Source organism: Nerophis ophidion, linkage group LG02 (assembly GCF_033978795.1).
Source record: "Nerophis ophidion isolate RoL-2023_Sa linkage group LG02, RoL_Noph_v1.0, whole genome shotgun sequence".
In the NCBI taxonomy this organism is placed as follows: domain Eukaryota; kingdom Metazoa; phylum Chordata; class Actinopteri; order Syngnathiformes; family Syngnathidae; genus Nerophis; species Nerophis ophidion.
The window spans coordinates 85,603,273-85,630,978 of NC_084612.1; the positions used below are offsets into that span (position 1 = coordinate 85,603,273).

Genomic DNA, 27,706 nt, shown 5'->3' on the forward strand with positions numbered 1-27,706 from the left:
GGAACGCTGTGTACACCCTGGACAAGTTGCCACCTCATCACAGGGCTATATATATATGTGTGTGTGTGTGTGTACAGACCACGTTTCCACGTGAGTTGGGAAATGGTGTTAGATGTAAATATAAACAGAATACAATGATTTGCAAATCCTTTTCAAGCCATATTCAGTTGAATATGCTACAAAGACAACATATTTCATGTTCAAACTCATAAACATTTTTTTGTTGCAAATAATCATTAACTTTACAATTTGATGCCAGCCACATGTGACACAGAAAATGGGAAAGGTGGCAATAAATACTGATAAAGTTGAGAAATGCTCATCAAACACTTATTTGGAACATCCCACAGGTGTGCAGGCTAATTGGGAACAGGTGGGTGCCATGATTGGCTATAAAAACAGCTTCCCAAAAAATGCTCAGTCTTTCACAAGAAAGGATGGGGCGAGGTACACCCCTTTGTCCACAACTGTGTCAGCAAATAGTCAAACAGTTTAAGAACAACCTTTCTCAAAGTGACATTGTAAGACATTTAGGGATTTCAACATCTACGCTCCATAATATCATCAAAAGGTTCAGAGAATCTGGAGAAATCACTCCACGTAAGCGGCATGGCCGGAAACTGACATTGAATGACCGTGACCTTCCATCCCTCAGACGGCACTGTATCAAAAACCGACATCAATCTCTAAAGGATATCACCACATGGGCTCAGGAACACTTCAGAAAACCACTGTCACTAAATACAGTTGGTCGCTACATCTGTAAGTGCAAATTAAAGCTCTACTATGCAAAGCGAAAGCCATTTATCAACAACATCTAAAAACGCCGCCGGCTTCTCTGGGCCCAAGATCATCTAAGATGGACTGATGCAAAGTGGAAAAGTGTTCTGTGGTCTGACGAGTCCACATTTCAAATTGTTTTGGGAAATATTCGACATTGTGTCATCCGGGGAAGCGAACCATCCAGACTGTTATCCACGCAAAGTGTAAAAGTCAGCATGTGTGATGGTATGGGGGTGCATTAGTGCCCAAGGCATGGGTAACTTACACATCTGTGAAGGCACCATTAATGCTGAAAGGTACATACAGCTTTTGGAACAACATATGCTGCCATCTAAGCGCCGTTCTTTTTATGGACGCCCCTGCTTATTTCAACAAGACAAGGGTTACAACAGCGTGGCTTCGTAAAAAAAGAGTGCGGGTACTTTCCTGGCCCGCTTGCAGTCCAGACCTGTCTCCCATGGAAAATGTATGGCGCATTATGAAGCGTAAAATAGGACAGCAGAGACCCCGGACTGTTGAAGGACTGAAGCTCTACATAAAACAAGAATGGGAAAGAATTCCACTTTCAAAGCTTCAACAATTAGTTTCCTCAGTTCCCAAACGTTTATTGAGTGTTGGTAAAACAAAAGGTGATGTAACACAGTGGTGAACATGCCCTTTCCCAACTACTTTGGCACGTGTTGCAGCCATGAAATTCTAAGTAAATGATTATTTGCAACAAAAAAAATAAAGTTTATGAGTTTGAACATCAAATATGTTGTCTTTGTAGCATATTCAACTGAATATGGCTTGAAAAGGATTTGCAAATCATTGTATTCCGTTTATATTGTTATTATTATATATATTGTTATTATTATTGTTTTATATTATTATTTATATTATTATTGTATTCTAACACAATTTCCCAACTCATATGGAAACGGGGTTTGTACATACTATATATACATATACATATATATATATATATATATATATATATATATACACACACATCCAGTTTTAGTGTAAGTCAGAACTGAAATGATGAAGTAGATAAAGAGCTAGCAGTCACACAAAGATTCAACAGTGTAAGAGAATTTCTTAATTTTATTCTTGCACACAGGAAGGGGCGTGGCTTGCACACAGGAAGGGACGTGGCTTGCACACAGGAAGGGGCGTGGAAGACCTAAAGTGTCAATAATGAGACCACTATGCTGCTTAGTTAGCGCTAGCCATTTCATAGTAGATAAGATAAGATAAGATAAGATAAGATAAGATAAGATACCTTCTTAATCCTTCAAGATGGTGGCGTGCAACAAGACTTGCTGAACATTTTCACTTTGCTTTCCTTTTCTTTGACGCACTACAAGCAGAAGAGTTGGCCTCAATAAGTGAAGTAAATAGAACAAACATGGATGTATTCCTCAAAAACAAGAAACTGGAAAAAGTATTTTTTATTTCCAAACGTATTAGTTCCGCTTTTCATGATTTGTTCCAGGATTGTCTCTCAGTGTCACGTCATGCTAATTATGCTAATAAGACGATGACGTAATTCGATTATGCTAATGAGATGATGACGTCATCCGCTGTGGCTGCGGGAAATATACGATAAAAATCTGCATTGCATACAAAAGTGCATTTGTGTTTTCACAAGACAAGTGAAGTACTCTTCTTACATTTAAAGTACTAATATTAGTAATCAAACAAGCAAAGTATTAATACCAGTAATAATATAAGTAAAGTATTAATTAGTTACAAAACAAGTAAAATACTACTATTGACATCAATACCAGTAAAGTACTATTAGCAACAAATACTAATAGTAGTAACAATACGAGTAAAATAGTAATATTAACAACAATACAAATACTAATAGTAGTAACAATACGAGTAAAATAGTAATAATAGCAACAATACAAATAAAATACTAACATTTGTAACAATACAAGAAAACCACAACTATTAGTAACAATGCAAGTGAAGTATTATAATTAGTAAGAGTACAAATAAAGTACTGATATTGCTAATTAGTACCTTACTTGTGTTCTTACTAACAATGCAAATAAAGTACTAATTAGCAATAACACAAGTAAAATACTAATAGCAAGTAAAGTATTATTATTAGGAAGAGTACAAATAAAGTACTAGTATTGCTAATTAGTATTGTTACTAACAATACAAAGTACTAATGTTGGTGACAATACAAGTATTGTACTACCAGTAGCAACAAAACAAGTAAAATACTACAATTAGTAAAAAAAAACAACAACATGTAAAGCAATAGTATTATTAACAATACAAGTAGTAAAATGAGCAAAAACTACAAGTAAAACATGAATATTAACAGTAGTAGTATTAAATGCCAGAAAAAGAAAGCAGCTGATAGGATCGTTATCAGCATGATACTGGTTTGTTGTAGTTATCAGTGTGGAGGTGATACTGCTTAGTTATCAGCGGGATACTAGTTAGTTGTGGCCAGTGTGATACTGGTTAGTTTTTAACACTGTGATACTGGTTAGTTGTTATCATTGTGCAGGTTATACTGGTTAGTTATCGGCGTGTTACTGGTAAGTTGTTATCAGTGTGTAGGTGATACTGGTTAGTAGTGATCAGCATGGTACTTGTTAGTTGCCATCAGAGTGATACCGGTTAGTTGTTATCAGTGTGTAAGTGATACTGGTTAGTAGTGATCAGCATGGTACTTGTTAGTTGCCATCAGAGTGATACTGGTTAGTTGTTATCAGTGTGTAGGTGATACTGGTTAGTAGTGATCAGCATGGTACTCGTTAGTTGCCATCAGAGTGATATTGGTTAGTTGTTATCAGTGTGTAGGTGATACTGGTTAGTAGTGATCAGCATGGTACTCGTTAGTTGCCATCAGAGTGATACTGGTTAGTTGTTATCAGTGTGTAAGTGATACTGGTTAATTGTTACCAGTTTGTAGGTGATACTGGTTAGTTGTTATCAGTGTGTAGGTGATACTGGTTAATTGTTATCAGTGTGTAGGTGATACTGTTGGTTGTTATCAGTGTGACACTGGTTAGTTATCAGTGTGTAGATGATGTTGGTTGGTTTTTATCAGCGTGATACTGGTTATTTCTTATCAGTGTGTAAGTGATACTGGTTAGTTGTTATCTGTGTGACACTGGTTAGTTAGTGTGTGGATGATATTGGTTGGTTTATATCAGCGCGATACTAGTTATTTCTTATCAGTGTGTAAGTGATACTGGTTAGTTGTTTGTGTAGGTGACACTGGTTAGTTGTTATCAGCGTGATACTGGTTAGCTGTTATCAGTGTGTAGGTGATACTACTTAGTTGTTATTAGCATTATACTGGTTAGTTGTGATCAGTGTGTAGATGATACTGGTTAGTTGTTATCAGCATGATATTGGTTACTTGTTTGTGTAGGTGACACTGGTTAGTTGTTATCAGCGTGATACTGGTTAGCTGTTATCAGTGTGTAGGTGATACTGGTTGGTTGTTATCAGCGTGATACTGGTTATTTGTTATCAGTGTGTGAGTGATACTGGTTAGTTATTATAAGCATGGTATTGGTTAGTTGTTTGTGTAGGTGATACTGGTTAGTTGTTATCAGCGTGATACTGGTTAGCTGTTATTAGTGTGTAAGTGATTATACTTAGTTGTTATCAGCATGATACTGGTTAGTTGTTATCAGTGTGTAGGTGATACTAGTTAGTTGTTATCAGAGTGATACTGGTATCAGCATGATATTGGTAAATGGGTTATACTTTTATAGCGCTTTTCTACCTTTTTTAAGGAACTCAAAGCGCTTTGAAACTATTTCCACATTCACCCATTCACACACTGATGGAGGGAGCTGCCAAGCAAGGCCCTAACCAGGATCCATCAGGAGCAAGGGTGAAGTGTCTTGCTCAAGGACACAGTAGACGTGACTAGGATGTTAGAAGGTGGGGAATGAACCAGGAACCCTCAGGTTGCTGGCTCAGCCACTCTCCCAACCACGCCATGCCGTCCCTGGTTAGTTGTTATCAGTGTGTAGGTGATACTGCTTAGTTGTTATCAGCACGATACTGGATAGCTGTTATCAGTGTGTAGGTGATACTGCTTAGTAGTTATCAGCGTGATACTGGATAGCTGTTATCAGTGTGTAGGTGATACTGCTGAGTTGTTTTCAGCGTTTTAGTGAGGAAGTCTGGCGAGCGTGTGTCCTCACGTGCCTCACCAGCGCCGACCTGACGTTGAAGCGCGTGCTGCACACCGAGCAGGAAAAGGGTTTCTCTCCCGTGTGCGTCCGCGCGTGCGACATCAAGTGGCCCTTCTGAGAGAAGCGTCTCCCGCACACGGCGCAGTCGAAGAGTTTCTCCCCCGAGTGCGTCCTGGAGTGTCTCTTCAGGTTCCCCTTTTGGGAGAATTTCTCCCCGCACGCCGGGCAGCTGTAGGGTTTCTCCCCCGTGTGCGTCCTCATGTGCATGGCCAACGCCGAGGGCACGCTGAAGCTGGTCTGGCACACGGCGCAGGAAAAGGGTTTCTCCTCAACGTGGTTCCGCATGTGACTGGTGACGTGTTCCTTCAGTTTGAATCTCTTGCCGCAGAAGGAGCAGCTGAAGGGTTTCTCCCGGGTGTGGATCCTCAGGTGTCCGCGCAGGTACTTCTTGCAACTGAAGCTTTTGTCACACTGAGAGCACTTCAGGCGGGTGTTGTTGACCTCGCCTTCAGGCTCTTCATCCTCAGAAAGACATGTTCTGTCCTCGCTGTCTGACATCTCGTTTCCTTCTTCATCTTCTTCACTCTTCACAGGGACACTCACCTCCTGACTGATGCTGTGCTCCTCCTCTTCCTCTTTAATGTGGGCGGGCTCTGACTCCTCCTCTTTAATGTGGGCGGGCTCTGACTCCTCCTCTTTAATGTGGGCGGGCTCTGACTCCTCCCGCTCCATCACGGAGCTACACTCAGGAGGAAGATGTTCCTCGTGGACTTCTGCATGGAACAAAAAGAAAAACACAAGCTTTAGAAAAGTCCATCAATATCGGTGTGATATCAGCAAAAGCACAAGTATGTGACTATGTGGGCTTAATGTGAGATGTCCTGCAGCGTGTTTACATGGGGGTGATATCAATGGCGATACAAGCAGTCTTGCAGTGTGTTTACTAATGTGTGATATCATGTGTGATACAAGCAGTCCTGCAGCCTGTTTACATGTGTGTGATATCATGTGCGATACAACCAGTCCTGCAGAGTGTTTACATGTGTGTGATATCATGTGCGATACAAGCAGTCCTGCAGCCTGTTTACATGTGTGTGATATCATGTGCGATACAAGCAGTCCTGCAGAGTGTTTACATGCGTGTGATATCATGTGCGATACAAGCAGTCCTGCAGAGTGTTTTCATGCGTGTGATATCATTGGCGATACAAGCAGTCCTGCAGTGTGTTTATATGTGTGTGATATCATGTGCGATACAAGCAGTCCTGCAGAGTGTTTACATGCGTGTGATATCATGTGCGATACAAGCAGTCCTGCAGAGTGTTTACATGCGTGTGATATCATGTGCGATACAAGCAGTCCTGCAGAGTGTTTACATGCGTGTGATATCATTGGCGATACAAGCATTCCTGCAGTGTGTTTACATGTGTGTGATATCTTGTGCGATACAAGCAGTCCTGCAGAGTGTTTACATGCGTGTGATATCATTGGCGATACAAGCAGTCCTGCAGTGTGTTTACATGTGTGTGATATCATGTGCAAAACTGGCAGTTCTGCAGCGTCTTTACATGTGTGTGATATCATGTGCGATACAAGCAGTCCTGCAGCCTGTTTACATGTGTGTGATATTATGTGCGATACAAGCAGTCCTGCAGATTGTTTACATGTGTGTGATATCATGTGTGGTACAAGCAATCCTGCAGAGTGTTTACTTGTGTGTGATATCATGTGCGATACAAGCAGTCCTGCAGCGTCTTTACATGTGTGTGATATCATATGTGATACAAGCAGTCCTGCAGCGTGTTTACACGTGTGTGATATCATGTACGATACAAGCAGTCCTGCAGCGTATTTAGATATGTGTGATATCATGTGCGAAACAAGCAGTCCTGCAGTGTGTTTACATGTGTGTGATATCATGTGCGATACAAGCAGTCCTGCAGAGTGTTTACATGTGTGTGATATCATGTGCGATACGAGCAATCCTGCAGAGTGTTTACTTGTGTGTGATATCATGTGCGATACAAGCAGTCCTGCAGCGTCTTTACATGTGTGTGATATCATATGTGATACAAGCAGTCCTGCAGCGTGTTTACATGTGTGTGATATCATGTACGATACAAGCAGTCCTGCAGCGTCTTTACATGTGTGTGATATCATATGCGATACGAGCAGTCCTGCAGAGTGTTTACATGTGTGTGATATCATGTACGATACAAGCAGTCCTGCAGGGTCTTTACATGTGTGTGATATCATATGCGATACAAGCAGTCCTGCAGAGTGTTTACATGTGTGTGATATCATGGGCGATACAAGCAGTCCTGCAGCGTATTTAGATATTTGTGATATCATGTGCGAAACAAGCAGTCCTGCAGCCTGTTTACATGTGTGTGATATCATGTGCGATACGAGCAATCCTGCAGAGTGTTTACTTGTGTGTGATATCATGTGCGATACAAGCAGTCCTGCAGTGTCTTTACATGTGTGTGATATCATATGTGATACAAGCAGTCCTGCAGCGTGTTTACACGTGTGTGATATCATGTACGATACAAGCAGTCCTGCAGCGTATTTAGATATGTGTGATATCATGTGCGAAACAAGCAGTCCTGCAGCGTCTTTACATGTGTGTGATATCATGTGCGATACAAGCAGTTCTGCAGAGTGTTTACATGCGTGTGATATCATGTGCGAAACAAGCAGTCCTGCAGCGTATTTACACGTGTGTGATATCATGTGCGAAACAAGCAGTCCTGCAGCGTCTTTACATGTGTGTGATATCATGTGCGATACAAGCAGTCCTGCAGAGTGTTTACATGCGTGTGATATCATGTGGAAAACAAACAGTCCTGCAGCGTATTTACACGTGTGTGATATCATGTGCGATACAAGCAGTCCTGCAGTGTATTTAGATATGTGTGATATCATGTGCGATACAAGCAGTCCTGCAGTGTATTTAGATATGTGTGATATCATGTGCGATACAAGCAGTCCTGCAGTGTATTTAGGAGGTGATCAAGGTGATGGGTCAAATGCAGAGGACAAATTTCATCACTTAACTTTAACTATACTTCAGAAAAGAGCTGCAGGCATCATCAACAAGGTTGGATATCTGGATCATACTCATTCACTGTTCTTTCCCTCAAGAACATTGAAATTGAATTAAATTATTTTGTATCAAACTGCACAAAAAATGTAAAAAGCCAAAATAAATAAACTCCCAGGAAGCATTCAAAATTTGTTCAGCACACGAGAGGGGGATTATAATTTAAGTCCGAGTCCATGGTTCTCGCCCGGAAAAGGGTGGAGTGCCATCTCCGGGTTGGGGAGGAGACCCTGCCCCAAGTGGAGGAGTTCAAGTACCTAGGAGTCTTGTTCACCAGTGGGGGAAGAGTGGATGGTGAGATCGACAGGCGGATCGGTGCGGCGTCTTCAGTAATGCGGACGTTGTATCGATCCGTTGTGGTGAAGAAGGAGCTGAGCCGGAAGGCAAAGCTCTCAATTTACCGGTCGATCTACGTTCCCATCCTCACCTATGGTCATGAGCTTTGGGTCATGACCGAAAGGATAAGATCACGGGTACAAGCCGCCCAAATGAGTTTGGGTCTCTCCCTTGGAGATAGGGTGAGAAGCTCTGCCATCCGGGAGGAACTCAAAGTAAAGCCGCTGCTCCTCCACATGGAGAGGAGCCAGATGAGGTGGTTCGGGCATCTGGTCAGGATGCCACCCGAACACCTTCCTAGGGAGCACGTGCAACGGGTAGGAGGCCACGGGGAAGACCCAGGACACGTTGGGAAGACTATGTCTCCCAGCTGGCCTGGGAACGCCTTGGGGAGCTGGACCAAGTGGCTGGGGAGAGGAAATTCTGGACTTCTCTGCTTAGGCTGTTGCCCCCGCGACATGACCTCGGATAAGTGGAAGAAAATGGATGGATGGATGGATGGATAGTTATGGAACGACCATCAAATGTTTTGTATTTCAATCTGTGGAGTGAAACTATGGAAAGGTTTGAATGTGGAGTTAAAGCAAAGTCCAAACATAAAACAGTTTAAAAAGAAGTAAAGCTACATGCTAGTCCAGAGCTACAAAGACGAGGAAGGGCTTTGATATTTGGTTTCTTGTGTTACAAAAGAGTTTGGGGCTGCCCATTGAGACACTGGTACTGCTGTGTTGCCATGGTAACATTTCCATGGGCACTTGTGGTAATGGTGTGTGTGTGTGTGTGTGTGTGTGTGTGTGTGTGTGTAGTGTGCAATGTGAATGAATGTGAATGAATGTTTGCTGTATGAATGTTTGCTGTATGAATATAAATGAATGTTTTGATTGATTAATTGATATATTTTTATTTCAAATATGCAAAAAAAAACAAGAGCAAGCATGATCCAATAGGGTGTCATAGCGATAACAGCTATTATAACAACATGAAAACAATGGAGAATAAAATAAAAAATAAAAGAAAAACGAAAACAAATGAGCATTGGACTTTCTCTTTTTTTGTTCCTTACATATTTGAAAAGGAGTGAGAAGAAGTATACACTTATTCAATCCCACCCCTTTTCTTTAGATCAGAAATGACTCTGAGGTAGAACTAGCTGTTCACTCTATGTACAAACTTAATGAACTTGTACACACATGAATGATAAATATATACATATCACCACACGTTGATTCATAATCATACACCAAACATTTATTCATTCACACACCAAAAATTCACTCATAATCATACACCAAACATTCACTCATAGTCATACACCAAACATTCATTAATAATCATACACCAAACATTCCCTCATAATCATACACCAAACATTCACTCATAATCATACACCAAACATTCACTCATAATCATACACCAAACATTCACTCATAATCATACACCAAACATTCACTCATAATCATACACCAAACATTCACTCATAATCATACACCAAACATTCACTCATAATCATACACCAAACATTCACTCATATTCATACACCAAACATTCACTCATAATCATACACCAAACATTCACTCATAATCATACACCAAACATTCCCTCATAATCATACACCAAACATTCCCTCATAATCATACACCAAACATTCCCTCATAATCATACACCAAACATTCACTCATAATCATACACCAAACATTCCCTCATAATCATACACCAAACATTCCCTCATAATCATACACCAAACATTCCCTCATAATCATACACCAAACATTCACTCATAATCATACACCAAACATTCATTAATAATCATACACCAAACATTCCCTCATAATCATACACCAAACATTCCCTCATAATCATACACCAAACATTCCCTCATAATCATACACCAAACATTCACTCATAATCATACACCAAACATTCACTCATAATCATACACCAAACATTCACTCATAATCATACACCAAACATTCCCTCATAATCATACACCAAACATTCACTAATAATCATACACCAAACATTCACTAATAATCATACACCAAACATTCACTCATAATCATACACCAAACATTCACTCATAATCATACACCAAACATTCACTCATAATCATACACCAAACATTCATACACATACATATGCCAAACATTCACTCATAATCATACACCAAACATTCATTAATAATCATACACCAAACATTCCCTCATAATCATACACCAAACATTCACTAATAATCATACACCAAACATTCACTCAGAATCATACACCAAACATTCATTAATAATCATACACCAAACATTCACTCATAATCATACACCAAACATTCACTCATAATCATACACCAAACATTCATACACATACATATGCCAAACATTCACTCATAATCATACACGAAACATTCACTCATAATCATACACTAAACATTTATTCATATTCACACACCAAACATTCACTCATAATCATACACCAAACATTCATACACATACATATGCCAAACATTCACTCATAATCATACACCAAACATTCACTCATAATCATACACTAAACATTTATTCATATTCACACACCAAACATTCACTCATAATCATACACCAAACATTCATGCACATACATATGCCAAACATTCACTCATAATCATACACCAAACATTCACTCATAATCATACACCAAACATTCACTCATAATCATACACCAAACATTCATACACATACATATGCCAAACATTCACTCATAATCATACACCAAACATTCATTAATAATCATACACCAAACATTCCCTCATAATCATACACCAAACATTCACTAATAATCATACACCAAACATTCACTCAGAATCATACACCAAACATTCATTAATAATCATACACCAAACATTCACTCATAATCATACACCAAACATTCACTCATAATCATACACCAAACATTCATACACATACATATGCCAAACATTCACTCATAATCATACACGAAACATTCACTCATAATCATACACTAAACATTTATTCATATTCACACACCAAACATTCACTCATAATCATACACCAAACATTCATACACATACATATGCCAAACATTCACTCATAATCATACACCAAACATTCACTCATAATCATACACTAAACATTTATTCATATTCACACACCAAACATTCACTCATAATCATACACCAAACATTCATACACATACATATGCCAAACATTCACTCATAATCATACACCAAACATTCACTCATAATCATACACTAAACATTTATTCATATTCACACACCAAACATTCACTCATAATCATACACCAAACATTCATACACATACATACGCCAAACATTTACACACCAAAAATTCCCTCATAATCATACACCAAACATTCACTCATAATCACACACCAAACATTCATTAATAATCATACACCAAACATTCATACACATACATATGCCAAACATTCACTCATAATCATACACCAAACATTCACTAATAATCATACACCAAACATTCATACACATACATATGCCAAACATTCACTCATAATCATACACCAAACATTCACTCATAATCATACACCAAACATTCACTCATAATCATACACCAAACATTCACTCATAATCATACACCAAAATTTCACTCATAATCATACACCAAACATTCACTCATAATCATACACCAAACATTCACTCATAATCATACACCAAAATTTCACTCATAATCATACACCAAACATTCACTCATAATCATACACCAAACATTCACTCATAATCATACACCAAACATTCACTCATAATCATACACTAAACATTTATTCATATTCAGACACCAAACATTCACTCATAATCATACACCAAACATTCACTCATAATCATACACCAAACATTCACTAATAATCATACACCAAACATTCACTCATAATCATACACCAAACATTCACTCATAATCATACACCAAACATTCACTCATAATCATACACCAAACATTCACTCATAATCATACACCAAACATTCACTCATAATCATACACCAAACATTCACTCATAATCATACACCAAACATTCACTCATAATCATACACCAAACATTCCCTCATAATCATACACCAAACATTCACTCATAATCATACACCAAACATTCACTCATAATCATACACCAAACATTCACTCATAATCATACACCAAACATTCATTAATAATCATACACCAAACATTCACTAATAATCATACACCAAACATTCCCTCATAATCATACACCAAACATTCACTCATAATCATACACCAAACATTCACTAATAATCATACACCAAACATTCACTCATAATCATACACCAAACATTCATTAATAATCATACACCAAACATTCACTCATAATCATACACCAAACATTCACTCATAATCATACACCAAACATTCACTCATAATCATACACCAAACATTCACTCATAATCATACACCAAACATTCACTCATAATCATACACCAAACATTCACTCATAATCATACACCAAACATTCACTCATAATCATACACCAAACATTCATACACATACATATGCCAAACATTCACTCATAATCATACACCAAACATTCACTCATAATCATACACCAAACATTCACTCATAATCATACACCAAACATTCACTCATAATCATACACCAAACATTCATACACATACATATGCCAAACATTCACTCATAATCATACACCAAACATTCACTCATAATCATACACCAAACATTCATACACATACATATGCCAAACATTCACTCATAATCATACACCAAACATTCACTCATAATCATACACCAAACATTCACTCATAATCATACACCAAACATTCACTCATAATCATACACCAAACATTCACTCATAATCATACACCAAACATTCACTCATAATCATACACCAAACATTCCCTCATAATCATACACCAAACATTCACTCATAATCATACACCAAACATTCACTCATAATCATACACCAAACATTCACTCATAATCATACACCAAACATTCACTCATAATCATACACCAAACATTCCCTCATAATCATACACCAAACATTCACTAATAATCATACACCAAACATTCACTCAGAATCATACACCAAACATTCATTAATAATCATACACCAAACATTCACTCATAATCATACACCAAACATTCACTCATAATCATACACCAAACATTCATACACATACATATGCCAAACATTCACTCATAATCATACACGAAACATTCACTCATAATCATACACTAAACATTTATTCATATTCACACACCAAACATTCACTCATAATCATACACCAAACATTCATACACATACATATGCCAAACATTCACTCATAATCATACACCAAACATTCACTCATAATCATACACTAAACATTTATTCATATTCACACACCAAACATTCACTCATAATCATACACCAAACATTCATACACATACATATGCCAAACATTCACTCATAATCATACACCAAACATTCACTCATAATCATACACTAAACATTTATTCATATTCACACACCAAACATTCACTCATAATCATACACCAAACATTCATACACATACATACGCCAAACATTTACACACCAAAAATTCCCTCATAATCATACACCAAACATTCACTCATAATCACACACCAAACATTCATTAATAATCATACACCAAACATTCATACACATACATATGCCAAACATTCACTCATAATCATACACCAAACATTCACTAATAATCATACACCAAACATTCATACACATACATATGCCAAACATTCACTCATAATCATACACCAAACATTCACTCATAATCATACACCAAACATTCACTCATAATCATACACCAAACATTCACTCATAATCATACACCAAAATTTCACTCATAATCATACACCAAACATTCACTCATAATCATACACCAAACATTCACTCATAATCATACACCAAAATTTCACTCATAATCATACACCAAACATTCACTCATAATCATACACCAAACATTCACTCATAATCATACACCAAACATTCACTCATAATCATACACTAAACATTTATTCATATTCAGACACCAAACATTCACTCATAATCATACACCAAACATTCACTCATAATCATACACCAAACATTCACTAATAATCATACACCAAACATTCACTCATAATCATACACCAAACATTCACTCATAATCATACACCAAACATTCACTCATAATCATACACCAAACATTCACTCATAATCATACACCAAACATTCACTCATAATCATACACCAAACATTCACTCATAATCATACACCAAACATTCACTCATAATCATACACCAAACATTCCCTCATAATCATACACCAAACATTCACTCATAATCATACACCAAACATTCACTCATAATCATACACCAAACATTCACTCATAATCATACACCAAACATTCATTAATAATCATACACCAAACATTCACTAATAATCATACACCAAACATTCCCTCATAATCATACACCAAACATTCACTCATAATCATACACCAAACATTCACTAATAATCATACACCAAACATTCACTCATAATCATACACCAAACATTCATTAATAATCATACACCAAACATTCACTCATAATCATACACCAAACATTCACTCATAATCATACACCAAACATTCACTCATAATCATACACCAAACATTCACTCATAATCATACACCAAACATTCACTCATAATCATACACCAAACATTCACTCATAATCATACACCAAACATTCACTCATAATCATACACCAAACATTCATACACATACATATGCCAAACATTCACTCATAATCATACACCAAACATTCACTCATAATCATACACCAAACATTCACTCATAATCATACACCAAACATTCACTCATAATCATACACCAAACATTCATACACATACATATGCCAAACATTCACTCATAATCATACACCAAACATTCACTCATAATCATACACCAAACATTCATACACATACATATGCCAAACATTCACTCATAATCATACACCAAACATTCACTCATAATCATACACCAAACATTCACTCATAATCATACACCAAACATTCACTCATAATCATACACCAAACATTCACTCATAATCATACACCAAACATTCACTCATAATCATACACCAAACATTCATACACATACATATGCCAAACATTCACTCATAATCATACACCAAACATTCATACACATACATATGCCAAACATTCACTCATAATCATACACCAAACATTCACTCATAATCATACACCAAACATTCACTCATAATCATACACCAAACATTCACTCATAATCATACACCAAACATTCACTCATAATCATACACCAAACATTCATTAATAATCATACACCAAACATTCACTCATAATCATACACCAAACATTCATACACATACATATGCCAAACATTCACTCATAATCATACACCAAACATTCATACACATACATATGCCAAACATTCACTCATAATCATACACCAAACATTCACTCATAATCATACACCAAACATTTATACACATACATATGCCAAACATTCACTCATAATCATACACCAAACATTCATACACATACATATGCCAAACATTCACTCATAATCATACACCAAACATTCACTCATAATCATACACCAAACATTCACTCATAATCATACACCAAACATTCACTCATAATCATACACCAAACATTCACTCATAATCATACACCAAACATTCACTCATAATCATACACCAAACATTCACTCATAATCATACACCAAACATTCACTCATAATCATACACCAAACATTCACTCATAATCATACACCAAACATTCACTCATAATCATACACCAAACATTCACTCATAATCATACACCAAACATTCACTCATAATCATACACCAAAATTCACTCATAATCATACACCAAACATTCACTCATAATCATACACCAAACATTCACTCATAATCATACACCAAAATTTCACTCATAATCATACACCAAACATTCACTCATAATCATACACCAAACATTCACTCATAATCATACACCAAACATTCACTCATAATCATACACTAAACATTTATTCATATTCAGACACCAAACATTCACTCATAATCATACACCAAACATTCACTCATAATCATACACCAAACATTCACTAATAATCATACACCAAACATTCACTCATAATCATACACCAAACATTCACTCATAATCATACACCAAACATTCACTCATAATCATACACCAAACATTCACTCATAATCATACACCAAACATTCACTCATAATCATACACCAAACATTCACTCATAATCATACACCAAACATTCCCTCATAATCATACACCAAACATTCACTCATAATCATACACCAAACATTCACTCATAATCATACACCAAACATTCACTCATAATCATACACCAAACATTCATTAATAATCATACACCAAACATTCACTAATAATCATACACCAAACATTCCCTCATAATCATACACCAAACATTCACTCATAATCATACACCAAACATTCACTAATAATCATACACCAAACATTCACTCATAATCATACACCAAACATTCATTAATAATCATACACCAAACATTCACTCATAATCATACACCAAACATTCACTCATAATCATACACCAAACATTCACTCATAATCATACACCAAACATTCACTCATAATCATACACCAAACATTCACTCATAATCATACACCAAACATTCACTCATAATCATACACCAAACATTCACTCATAATCATACACCAAACATTCATACACATACATATGCCAAACATTCACTCATAATCATACACCAAACATTCACTCATAATCATACACCAAACATTCACTCATAATCATACACCAAACATTCACTCAAAATCATACACCAAACATTCATACACATACATATGCCAAACATTCACTCATAATCATACACCAAACATTCACTCATAATCATACACCAAACATTCATACACATACATATGCCAAACATTCACTCATAATCATACACCAAACATTCACTCATAATCATACACCAAACATTCACTCATAATCATACACCAAACATTCACTCATAATCATACACCAAACATTCACTCATAATCATACACCAAACATTCATACACATACATATGCCAAACATTCACTCATAATCATACACCAAACATTCATACACATACATATGCCAAACATTCACTCATAATCATACACCAAACATTCACTCATAATCATACACCAAACATTCACTCATAATCATACACCAAACATTCACTCATAATCATACACCAAACATTCACTCATAATCATACACCAAACATTCATTAATAATCATACACCAAACATTCACTCATAATCATACACCAAACATTCATACACATACATATGCCAAACATTCACTCATAATCATACACCAAACATTCATACACATACATATGCCAAACATTCACTCATAATCATACACCAAACATTCACTCATAATCATACACCAAACATTCATACACATACATATGCCAAACATTCACTCATAATCATACACCAAACATTCATACACATACATATGCCAAACATTCACTCATAATCATACACCAAACATTCACTCATAATCATACACCAAACATTCACTCATAATCATACACCAAACATTCACTCATAATCATACACCAAACATTCACTCATAATCATACACCAAACATTCACTCATAATCATACACCAAACATTCACTCATAATCATACACCAAACATTCACTCATAATCATACACCAAACATTCACTCATAATCATACACCAAACATTCACTCATAATCATACACCAAACATTCACTCATAATCATACACCAAAATTTCACTCATAATCATACACCAAACATTCACTCATAATCATACACCAAACATTCACTCATAATCATACACCAAAATTTCACTCATAATCATACACCAAACATTCACTCATAATCATACACCAAACATTCACTCATAATCATACACCAAACATTCACTCATAATCATACACTAAACATTTATTCATATTCAGACACCAAACATTCACTCATAATCATACACCAAACATTCACTCATAATCATACACCAAACATTCACTAATAATCATACACCAAACATTCACTCATAATCATACACCAAACATTCACTCATAATCATACACCAAACATTCACTCATAATCATACACCAAACATTCACTCATAATCATACACCAAACATTCACTCATAATCATACACCAAACATTCACTCATAATCATACACCAAACATTCACTCATAATCATACACCAAACATTCCCTCATAATCATACACCAAACATTCACTCATAATCATACACCAAACATTCACTCATAATCATACACCAAACATTCACTCATAATCATACACCAAACATTCATTAATAATCATACACCAAACATTCACTAATAATCATACACCAAACATTCCCTCATAATCATACACCAAACATTCACTCATAATCATACACCAAACATTCACTAATAATCATACACCAAACATTCACTCATAATCATACACCAAACATTCATTAATAATCATACACCAAACATTCACTCATAATCATACACCAAACATTCACTCATAATCATACACCAAACATTCACTCATAATCATACACCAAACATTCACTCATAATCATACACCAAACATTCACTCATAATCATACACCAAACATTCACTCATAATCATACACCAAACATTCACTCATAATCATACACCAAACATTCATACACATACATATGCCAAACATTCACTCATAATCATACACCAAACATTCACTCATAATCATACACCAAACATTCACTCATAATCATACACCAAACATTCACTCATAATCATACACCAAACATTCATACACATACATATGCCAAACATTCACTCATAATCATACACCAAACATTCACTCATAATCATACACCAAACATTCATACACATACATATGCCAAACATTCACTCATAATCATACACCAAACATTCACTCATAATCATACACCAAACATTCACTCATAATCATACACCAAACATTCACTCATAATCATACACCAAACATTCACTCATAATCATACACCAAACATTCATACACATACATATGCCAAACATTCACTCATAATCATACACCAAACATTCATACACATACATATGCCAAACATTCACTCATAATCATACACCAAACATTCACTCATAATCATACACCAAACATTCATACACATACATACGCCAAACATTTACACACCAAACATTCACTCATAATCAATCATACACCAAACATTCACTCATAATCACACACCAAACATTCATTAATAATCATACACCAAACATTCACTCATAATCATACACCAAAAATTCATTTATAATCATACAGCAAACATTCATCCATTCATCATCAGTGTAGTGGCAGTGGGAGCAAAGTGTTGTGCCCAAGGACACATGGATGGCAGCGACTGGGACGGCAGAAGCTGGATTTGTACCACAACTCCTCAAGTTTCTAGACGGCTGCTCTACCAAATGAACCACGCCGCCCTGTAACTCCACTGAGTCTTGGAGCCCCAATTGAAGGAGGACTGGCCCCGCCCCATAGTGACAACTGAAGGAGGACTGGCCCCGCCCCATAGTGACAATTGAAGGAGGACTGGCCCCGCCCCATAGTGACAATTGAAGGAGGACTGGCCCCGCCCCATAGTGACAATTGAAGGAGGACTAGCCCCGCCCCATAGTGACAATTGAAGGAGGACTGGCCCCGCCCCATAGTGACAATTGAAGGAGGACTGGCCCCGCCCCATAGTGACAATTGAAAGAGGACTGGCCCCGCCCCATAGTGACAATTGAAGGAGGACTGGCCCCGCCTCATAGTGACAATTGAAGGAGGACTAGCCCCGCCCCATAGTGACAATTGAAGGAGGACTGGCCCCGCCCCATAGTGACAATTGAAGGAGGACTGGCCCCGCCCCATAGTGACAATTGAAAGAGGACTGGCCCCGCCCCATAGTGACAATTGGAGCAGATAAGGGATTTTCCAGAATTATCCTACTAAATGTGTCTAATAACTTCTAAATCGCTCACACTGCCGCCGCCTGGAGCCGCCGCCTTTTGTTGTGTGTGCTTCACTCTAACTTTCCTCATCCACGAATCTTTCATCCTCGCTTAAATTAATGGGGAAATCGTCGCTTTCTCTGTCCGAATCGCTCTGGCTGCTGGTGGCCATGATTGTAAACAATTTTCAGATGTGAGGAGCTCCACAACCCGTGATGTCACGCGCACATCGTCTGCTACTTCCGGTACAGGCAAGGCTTTTTTATTAGCGACCAAAAGTTGCAAACTTTATCGTGGATGTTCTCTACTAAATCCTTTCGGCAAAAATATGGCAATATCGCAAAATGATGAAGTATGACACATAGAATGGAGCTGCTATCCCCGTTTAAATAAGAACATCTCACTTCAGTAGGCCTTTAAGAGAAAAGTAGAAACACGCCAACAACATCTTTATGAACGCTGCAGCAGCAGTTGTAGAAACACATGAATGATGATATTTATGGAATGTTGACATTTAAAAGTAGGAGAGAGGAGAGTTAAGTTGAAGTCTTTGCACACTTTAGGAGAGTTAAGTTGAAGTCTTTGCACACTTTAGGAGAGTTAAGTTGAAGTCTTTGCACACTTGAGGAGAGTTAAGTTGAAGTCTTTGAAAACACTTTAGGAGAGTTAAGTTGAAGTCTTTGCACACTTTAGGAGAGTTAAGTTGAAGTCTTTTTACACTTTAGGAGAGTTAAGTTGAAGTCTTTGCACACTTTAGGAGAGTTAAGTTGAAGTCTTTGCACACTTGAGAAGAGTTAAGTTGAAGTCTTTGCACACTTTAGGAGAGTTAAGTTGAAGTCTTTGCACACTTTAGGAGAGTTAAGTTGAAGTCTTTGCACACTTTAGGAGAGTTAAGTTGAAGTATTTGCACACTTTAGGAGAGTTAAGTTGAAGTCTTTGCACACTTTAAGAGAGTTAAGTTGAAGTCTTTGCACACTTTAGGAGAGTTAAGTTGAAGTCTTTGCACACTTGAGGAGAGTTAAGTTGAAGTCTTTGCACACTTTAGGAGAGTTAAGTTGAAGTCTTTGCACACTTTAGGAGAGTTAAGTTGAAGTCTTTGCACACTTTAGGAGAGTTAAGTTGAAGTCTTTGCACACTTGAGGAGAGTTAAGTTGAAGTCTTTGCACACTTTAGGAGAGTTAAGTTGAAGTCTTTGCACACTTTAGGAGAGTTAAGTTGAAGTCTTTGCACACTTTGGGAGAGTTAAGTTGAAGTCTTTGCACACTTGAGGAGAGTTAAGTTGAAGTCTTTGCACACTTTAGGAGAGTTAAGTTGAAGTCTTTGCACACTTTAGGAGAGTTAAGTTGAAGTCTTTGCACACTTTAGGAGAGTTAAGTTGAAGTCTTTGCACACTTTAGGAGAGTTAAGTTGAAGTCTTTGCACACTTTAGGAGAGTTAAGTTGAAGTCTTTGCACACTTGAGGAGAGTTAAGTTGAAGTCTTTGCACACTTGAGGAGAGTTAAGTTGAAGTCTTTGCACACTTTAAGAGAGTTAAGTTGAAGTCTTTGCACACTTTAGGAGAGTTAAGTTGAAGTCTTTGCACACTTTAGGAGAGTTAAGTTGAAGTCTTTGCACACTTGAGGAGAGTTAAGTTGAAGTCTTTGCACACTTTAAGAGAGTTAAGTTGAAGTCTTTGCACACTTTAGGAGAGTTAAGTTGAAGTCTTTGCACACTTTAGGAGAGTTAAGTTGAAGTCTTTGCACACTTTAGGAGAGTTAAGTTGAAGTCTTTGCACACTTTAGGAGAGTTAAGTTGAAGTCTTTGCACACTTTAAGAGAGTTAAGTTGAAGTCTTTGCACACTTTAGGAGAGTTAAGTTGAAGTCTTTGCACACTTTAGGAGAGTTAAGTTGAAGTCTTTGCACACTTTGCAGACTCACCTCATCTCTGCTAAGTTCCCCGTCTCTCCGTGAGCAGCTAAGCAGGTGTGAGTATCTTCAATGTGACGCTGAGACCAGAAAGAGTATATTTGATCCAAGATGTCGATGAAGGACAAAAGAGAAATGCAGACTTTTATAAAACATTGTCTTCGATGCGACGACACAAGAGGACTGGCCCCGCCCCATAGTGACAATTGGAGCAGATAAGGGATTTTCCAGAATTATCCTACTAAATGTGTCTAATAACTTCTAAATCGCTCACACTACCGCCGCCTGGAGCCGCCGCCTTTTGTTGTGTGTGCTTCACTCTAACTTTCCTCATCCACGAATCTTTCATCCTCGCTTAAATTAATGGGGAAATCGTCGCTTTCTCTGTCCGAATCGCTCTGGCTGCTGGTGGCCATGATTGTAAACAATTTTCAGATGTGAGGAGCTCCACAACCCGTGACGTCACGCGCACATCGTCTGCTACTTCCTGTACAGGCAAGGCTTTTTTATTAGCGACCAAAAGTTGCAAACTTTATCGTGGATGTTCTCTACTAAATCCTTTCGGCAAAAATATGGCAATATCGCAAAATGATGAAGTATGACACATAGAATGGAGCTGCTATCCCCGTTTAAATAAGAACATCTCATTTCAGTAGGACTTTAAGAGAAAAGTAGAAACACGCCAACAACATCTTTATGAACGCTGCAGCAGAAGTTGTAGAAACACATGAATGATGATATTTATGGAATGTTGATATTTAAAAGTAGGAGAGAGGAGAGTTAAGTTGAAGTCTTTGCACACTTTAGGAGAGTTAAGTTGAAGTCTTTGCACACTTTAGGAGAGTTAAGTTGAAGTCTTTGCACACTTTAGGAGAGTTAAGTTGAAGTCTTTGCACACTTTAGGAGAGTTAAGTTGAAGTATTTGCACACTTTAGGAGAGTTAAGTTGAAGTCTTTGCACACTTTAAGAGAGTTAAGTTGAAGTCTTTGCACACTTTAGGAGAGTTAAGTTGAAGTCTTTGCACACTTGAGGAGAGTTAAGTTGAAGTCTTTGCACACTTTAGGAGAGTTAAGTTGAAGTCTTTGCACACTTTAGGAGAGTTAAGTTGAAGTCTTTGCACACTTTAGGAGAGTTAAGTTGAAGTCTTTGCACACTTTAGGAGAGTTAAGTTGAAGTCTTTGCACACTTTAGGAGAGTTAAGTTGAAGTCTTTGCACACTTTAGGAGAGTTAAGTTGAAGTCTTTGCACACTTTGGGAGAGTTAAGTTGAAGTCTTTGCACACTTGAGGAGAGTTAAGTTGAAGTCTTTGCACACTTTAGGAGAGTTAAGTTGAAGTCTTTGCACACTTTAGGAGAGTTAAGTTGAAGTCTTTGCACACTTTAGGAGAGTTAAGTTGAAGTCTTTGCACACTTTAGGAGAGTTAAGTTGAAGTCTTTGCACACTTGAGGAGAGTTAAGTTGAAGTCTTTGCACACTTTAGGAGAGTTAAGTTGAAGTCTTTGCACACTTTAGGAGAGTTAAGTTGAAGTCTTTGCACACTTGAGGAGAGTTAAGTTGAAGTCTTTGCACACTTTAGGAGAGTTAAGTTGAAGTCTTTGCACACTTTAGGAGAGTTAAGTTGAAGTCTTTGCACACTTTAGGAGAGTTAAGTTGAAGTCTTTGCACACTTTAGGAGAGTTAAGTTGAAGTCTTTGCACACTTTAGGAGAGTTAAGTTGAAGTCTTTGCACACTTTAGGAGAGTTAAGTTGAAGTCTTTGCACACTTTAGGAGAGTTAAGTTGAAGTCTTTGCACACTTTAGGAGAGTTAAGTTGAAGTCTTTGCACACTTTAGGAGAGTTAAGTTGAAGTCTTTGCACACTTTAGGAGACTTAAGTTGAAGTCTTTGCACACTTTAGGAGAGTTAAGTTGAAGTCTTTGCACACTTTAGGAGAGTTAAGTTGAAGTCTTTGCACACTTTAGGAGAGTTAAGTTGAAGTCTTTGCACACTTTAGGAGAGTTAAGTTGAAGTCTTTGCACACTTGAGGAGAGTTAAGTTGAAGTCTTTGCACACTTTAGGAGAGTTAAGTTGAAGTCTTTGCACACTTTAGGAGAGTTAAGTTGAAGTCTTTGCACACTTGAGGAGAGTTAAGTTGAAGTCTTTGAAAACACTTTAGGAGAGTTAAGTTGAAGTCTTTGCACACTTTAGGAGAGTTAAGTTGAAGTCTTTGCACACTTGAGGAGAGTTAAGTTGAAGTCTTTGCACACTTTAGGAGAGTTAAGTTGAAGTCTTTGCACACTTTGGGAGAGTTAAGTTGAAGTCTTTGCACACTTTGGGAGAGTTAAGTTGAAGTCTTTGCACACTTTAGGAGAGTTAAGTTGAAGTCTTTGCACACTTTAGGAGAGTTAAGTTGAAGTCTTTGCACACTTTAGGAGAGTTAAGTTGAAGTCTTTGCACACTTTAGGAGAGTTAAGTTGAAGTCTTTACACTTTAGGAGAGTTAAGTTGAAGTCTTTGCACACTTGAGGAGGGTTAAGTTGAAGTCTTTGCACACTTGAGGAGAGTTAAGTTGAAGTCTTTGCACACTTTAGGAGAGTTAAGTTGAAGTCTTTGCACACTTTAGGAGAGTTAAGTTGAAGTCTTTGCACACTTTAGGAGAGTTAAGTTGAAGTCTTTGCACACTTGAGGAGAGTTAAGTTGAAGTCTTTGCACACTTTAGGAGAGTTAAGTTGAAGTCTTTGCACACTTTGGGAGAGTTAAGTTGAAGTCTTTGCACACTTTGGGAGAGTTAAGTTGAAGTCTTTGCACACTTTAGGAGAGTTAAGTTGAAGTCTTTGCACACTTTAGGAGAGTTAAGTTGAAGTCTTTGCACACTTTAGGAGAGTTAAGTTGAAGTCTTTGCACACTTTAGGAGAGTTAAGTTGAAGTCTTTACACTTTAGGAGAGTTAAGTTGAAGTCTTTGCACACTTGAGGAGGGTTAAGTTGAAGTCTTTGCACACTTGAGGAGAGTTAAGTTGAAGTCTTTGCACACTTTAGGAGAGTTAAGTTGAAGTCTTTGCACACTTTAGGAGAGTTAAGTTGAAGTCTTTGCACACTTTAGGAGAGTTAAGTTGAAGTCTTTGCACACTTGAGGAGAGTTAAGTTGAAGTCTTTGCACACTTTAGGAGAGTTAAGTTGAAGTCTTTGCACACTTTGCAGACTCACCTCATCTCTGCTAAGTTCCCGTCTCTCCGTGAGCAGCTAAGCAGGTGTGAGTATCTTCAATGTGACGCTGAGACCAGAAAGAGTATATTTGATCCAAGATGTCGATGAAGGACAAAAGAGAAATGCAGACTTTTATAAAACATTGTCTTCGATGCGACGACACAAGACTTAGTCCGCCATCTTGCTCTCGCTAGCCGGAAGTGTGCGGGGAGTGACTACGGCGACTCCACTTGGACAAACTACCTGAGTGTCTCTGCAGCGTGAAAAAACTTTGTTCTCAAATCGCAGTTTTATAAATGGATGCTCTTAGAGTCACCTCGTGATAATATTACACAATCGACAATACTTTTGAGTTGTTTTTTTGAAGTTCACTGTAAATAAAATCTCTAGATTTGGTGGCCATATATATATATATATATATATATATATATATATATATATATATATACGTATTTATGTATACACACACACACATATATTTACATTTTATATATATATACATACTACATACACACATATATACATATACACACACACACTAAATATATATATATTTACATAAATATGTATATATATATAGACATATTTATGTATACACACACACATATATATATACAGTATATATATATACATATACACACACACATATATATTTACATATTATATATATACATACTACATACACACATATATACATATACACACACATATATATTTACATATTATATATATACATACTACATACACACATATATACATATACACACACACTAAATATATATATATATATATATATATATATATATATATATATAGACATATTTATGTATACACACAAACACACACTTATATATATATATATATACACACACACACACACAAAATATATATATATATTTACATATTATACATATATACATACTACATACACACATATATACATATACACACACACACTAAATATATATATTTACATATATATGTATATATAAATGTATATATATAAAAAAATATATATATACACACACACTAAATGTATATATTTACATACATATATATATATATATATGTTTTTTGAAGTTCACTGTAAATGAAATCTGTATATTTTATGGTAAAAACTAATTTATATACCCCAAAGGGAATAAGCAATAGAAAATGGATGGATGGACATACACACATATATATATATATATATATATATATATATATATATATATATATATATATATATATATATATATATATATATATATATATATATATATATATATATATATATATATATATATATATATATATATATATATATATGTGTTGATCCAGAGAATAGTGCTCGATACCGTGGTAGAGCGCAATATGTATGTGTGGGAAAAATCCCAAGACTACTTCATCTCTACAGAAGTGTTTCATGAGGGGTTCCCTCAATCATCAGGAGATTTTAATGGAAGCATTCACATACAATGGTTTATATAGGGCACAGAGTGGGTGGCTACAGGCAGGTGTAGGGTGTGGTGATTGGCTCATGTGTTACCTAGGAGGTGTTTCCGTCTGTGGCGGCATGCTGAGATGATTTCGCTGCGCTTGTTGAGAGATGACAGGTCTGGGTGATATATAATAAACAGTTTCTCTTTTAAGCATAGGCTGCATCTTTTATTACCACTGTTGTAAGGTGTGCTGGATGCAAGAATGTGCCATGTTATAGTCCGAGGCGAAGTCTAGTGCTTGGGTCAGTAGGTCTTGCATGATGGAAACTAAGCACTAGACTTCGCCTCAGACTACGACTCAATCACAGGCAAAGAAAGAAACATCATCATCCACGCAATTAACTCCATACTCATCCACAACAGTACACCAAGGCAAAAAAAGAACAATTCAACATTTGCATGCCGTACTTTTATTTTTTCTGTCAAAACAGAAATAACTAATACATTTCGTGTGAAAATACCAAGTACTTTATTGACACACATTATTTCGAAAATTTTGCAGGCCACGCAAAATGAGGCACTCCTAACTTAGAGAAGCCAAACCAGCATTTTTTAATATTCCTACCTTCTGTCTGTGGGTGTGTGCTAAGTCAGGACAGCACACCCTGACCATAAAAGGAGATGTTTGTGTGCAAGTGTCTGGAAAGGCAACACATGCAGGTCGTAACTTAAATGTTTGCGCTGAGCTAAACGTGTAGTCTCTTCTCAAGGATAG

At 36.9% G+C, this 27,706-nt stretch overlaps 1 protein-coding gene across 1 annotated transcript in view; it reads right to left on the reverse strand.

The window, feature by feature from the left end:
- Window positions 1-2,198: 2,198 nt before the first annotated feature.
- LOC133548276 (zinc finger protein 615-like) overlaps window positions 2,199-27,706 on the reverse strand; it is a 74,154-nt gene continuing 48,646 nt past the window's right edge. The window contains exon 4 of the mRNA XM_061893593.1: window positions 2,199-5,722. Coding sequence (XP_061749577.1) covers window positions 4,917-5,722 — 806 coding nt within the window. The 3' untranslated portion in view covers window positions 2,199-4,916. The remainder of the gene's footprint in view (window positions 5,723-27,706) is intronic.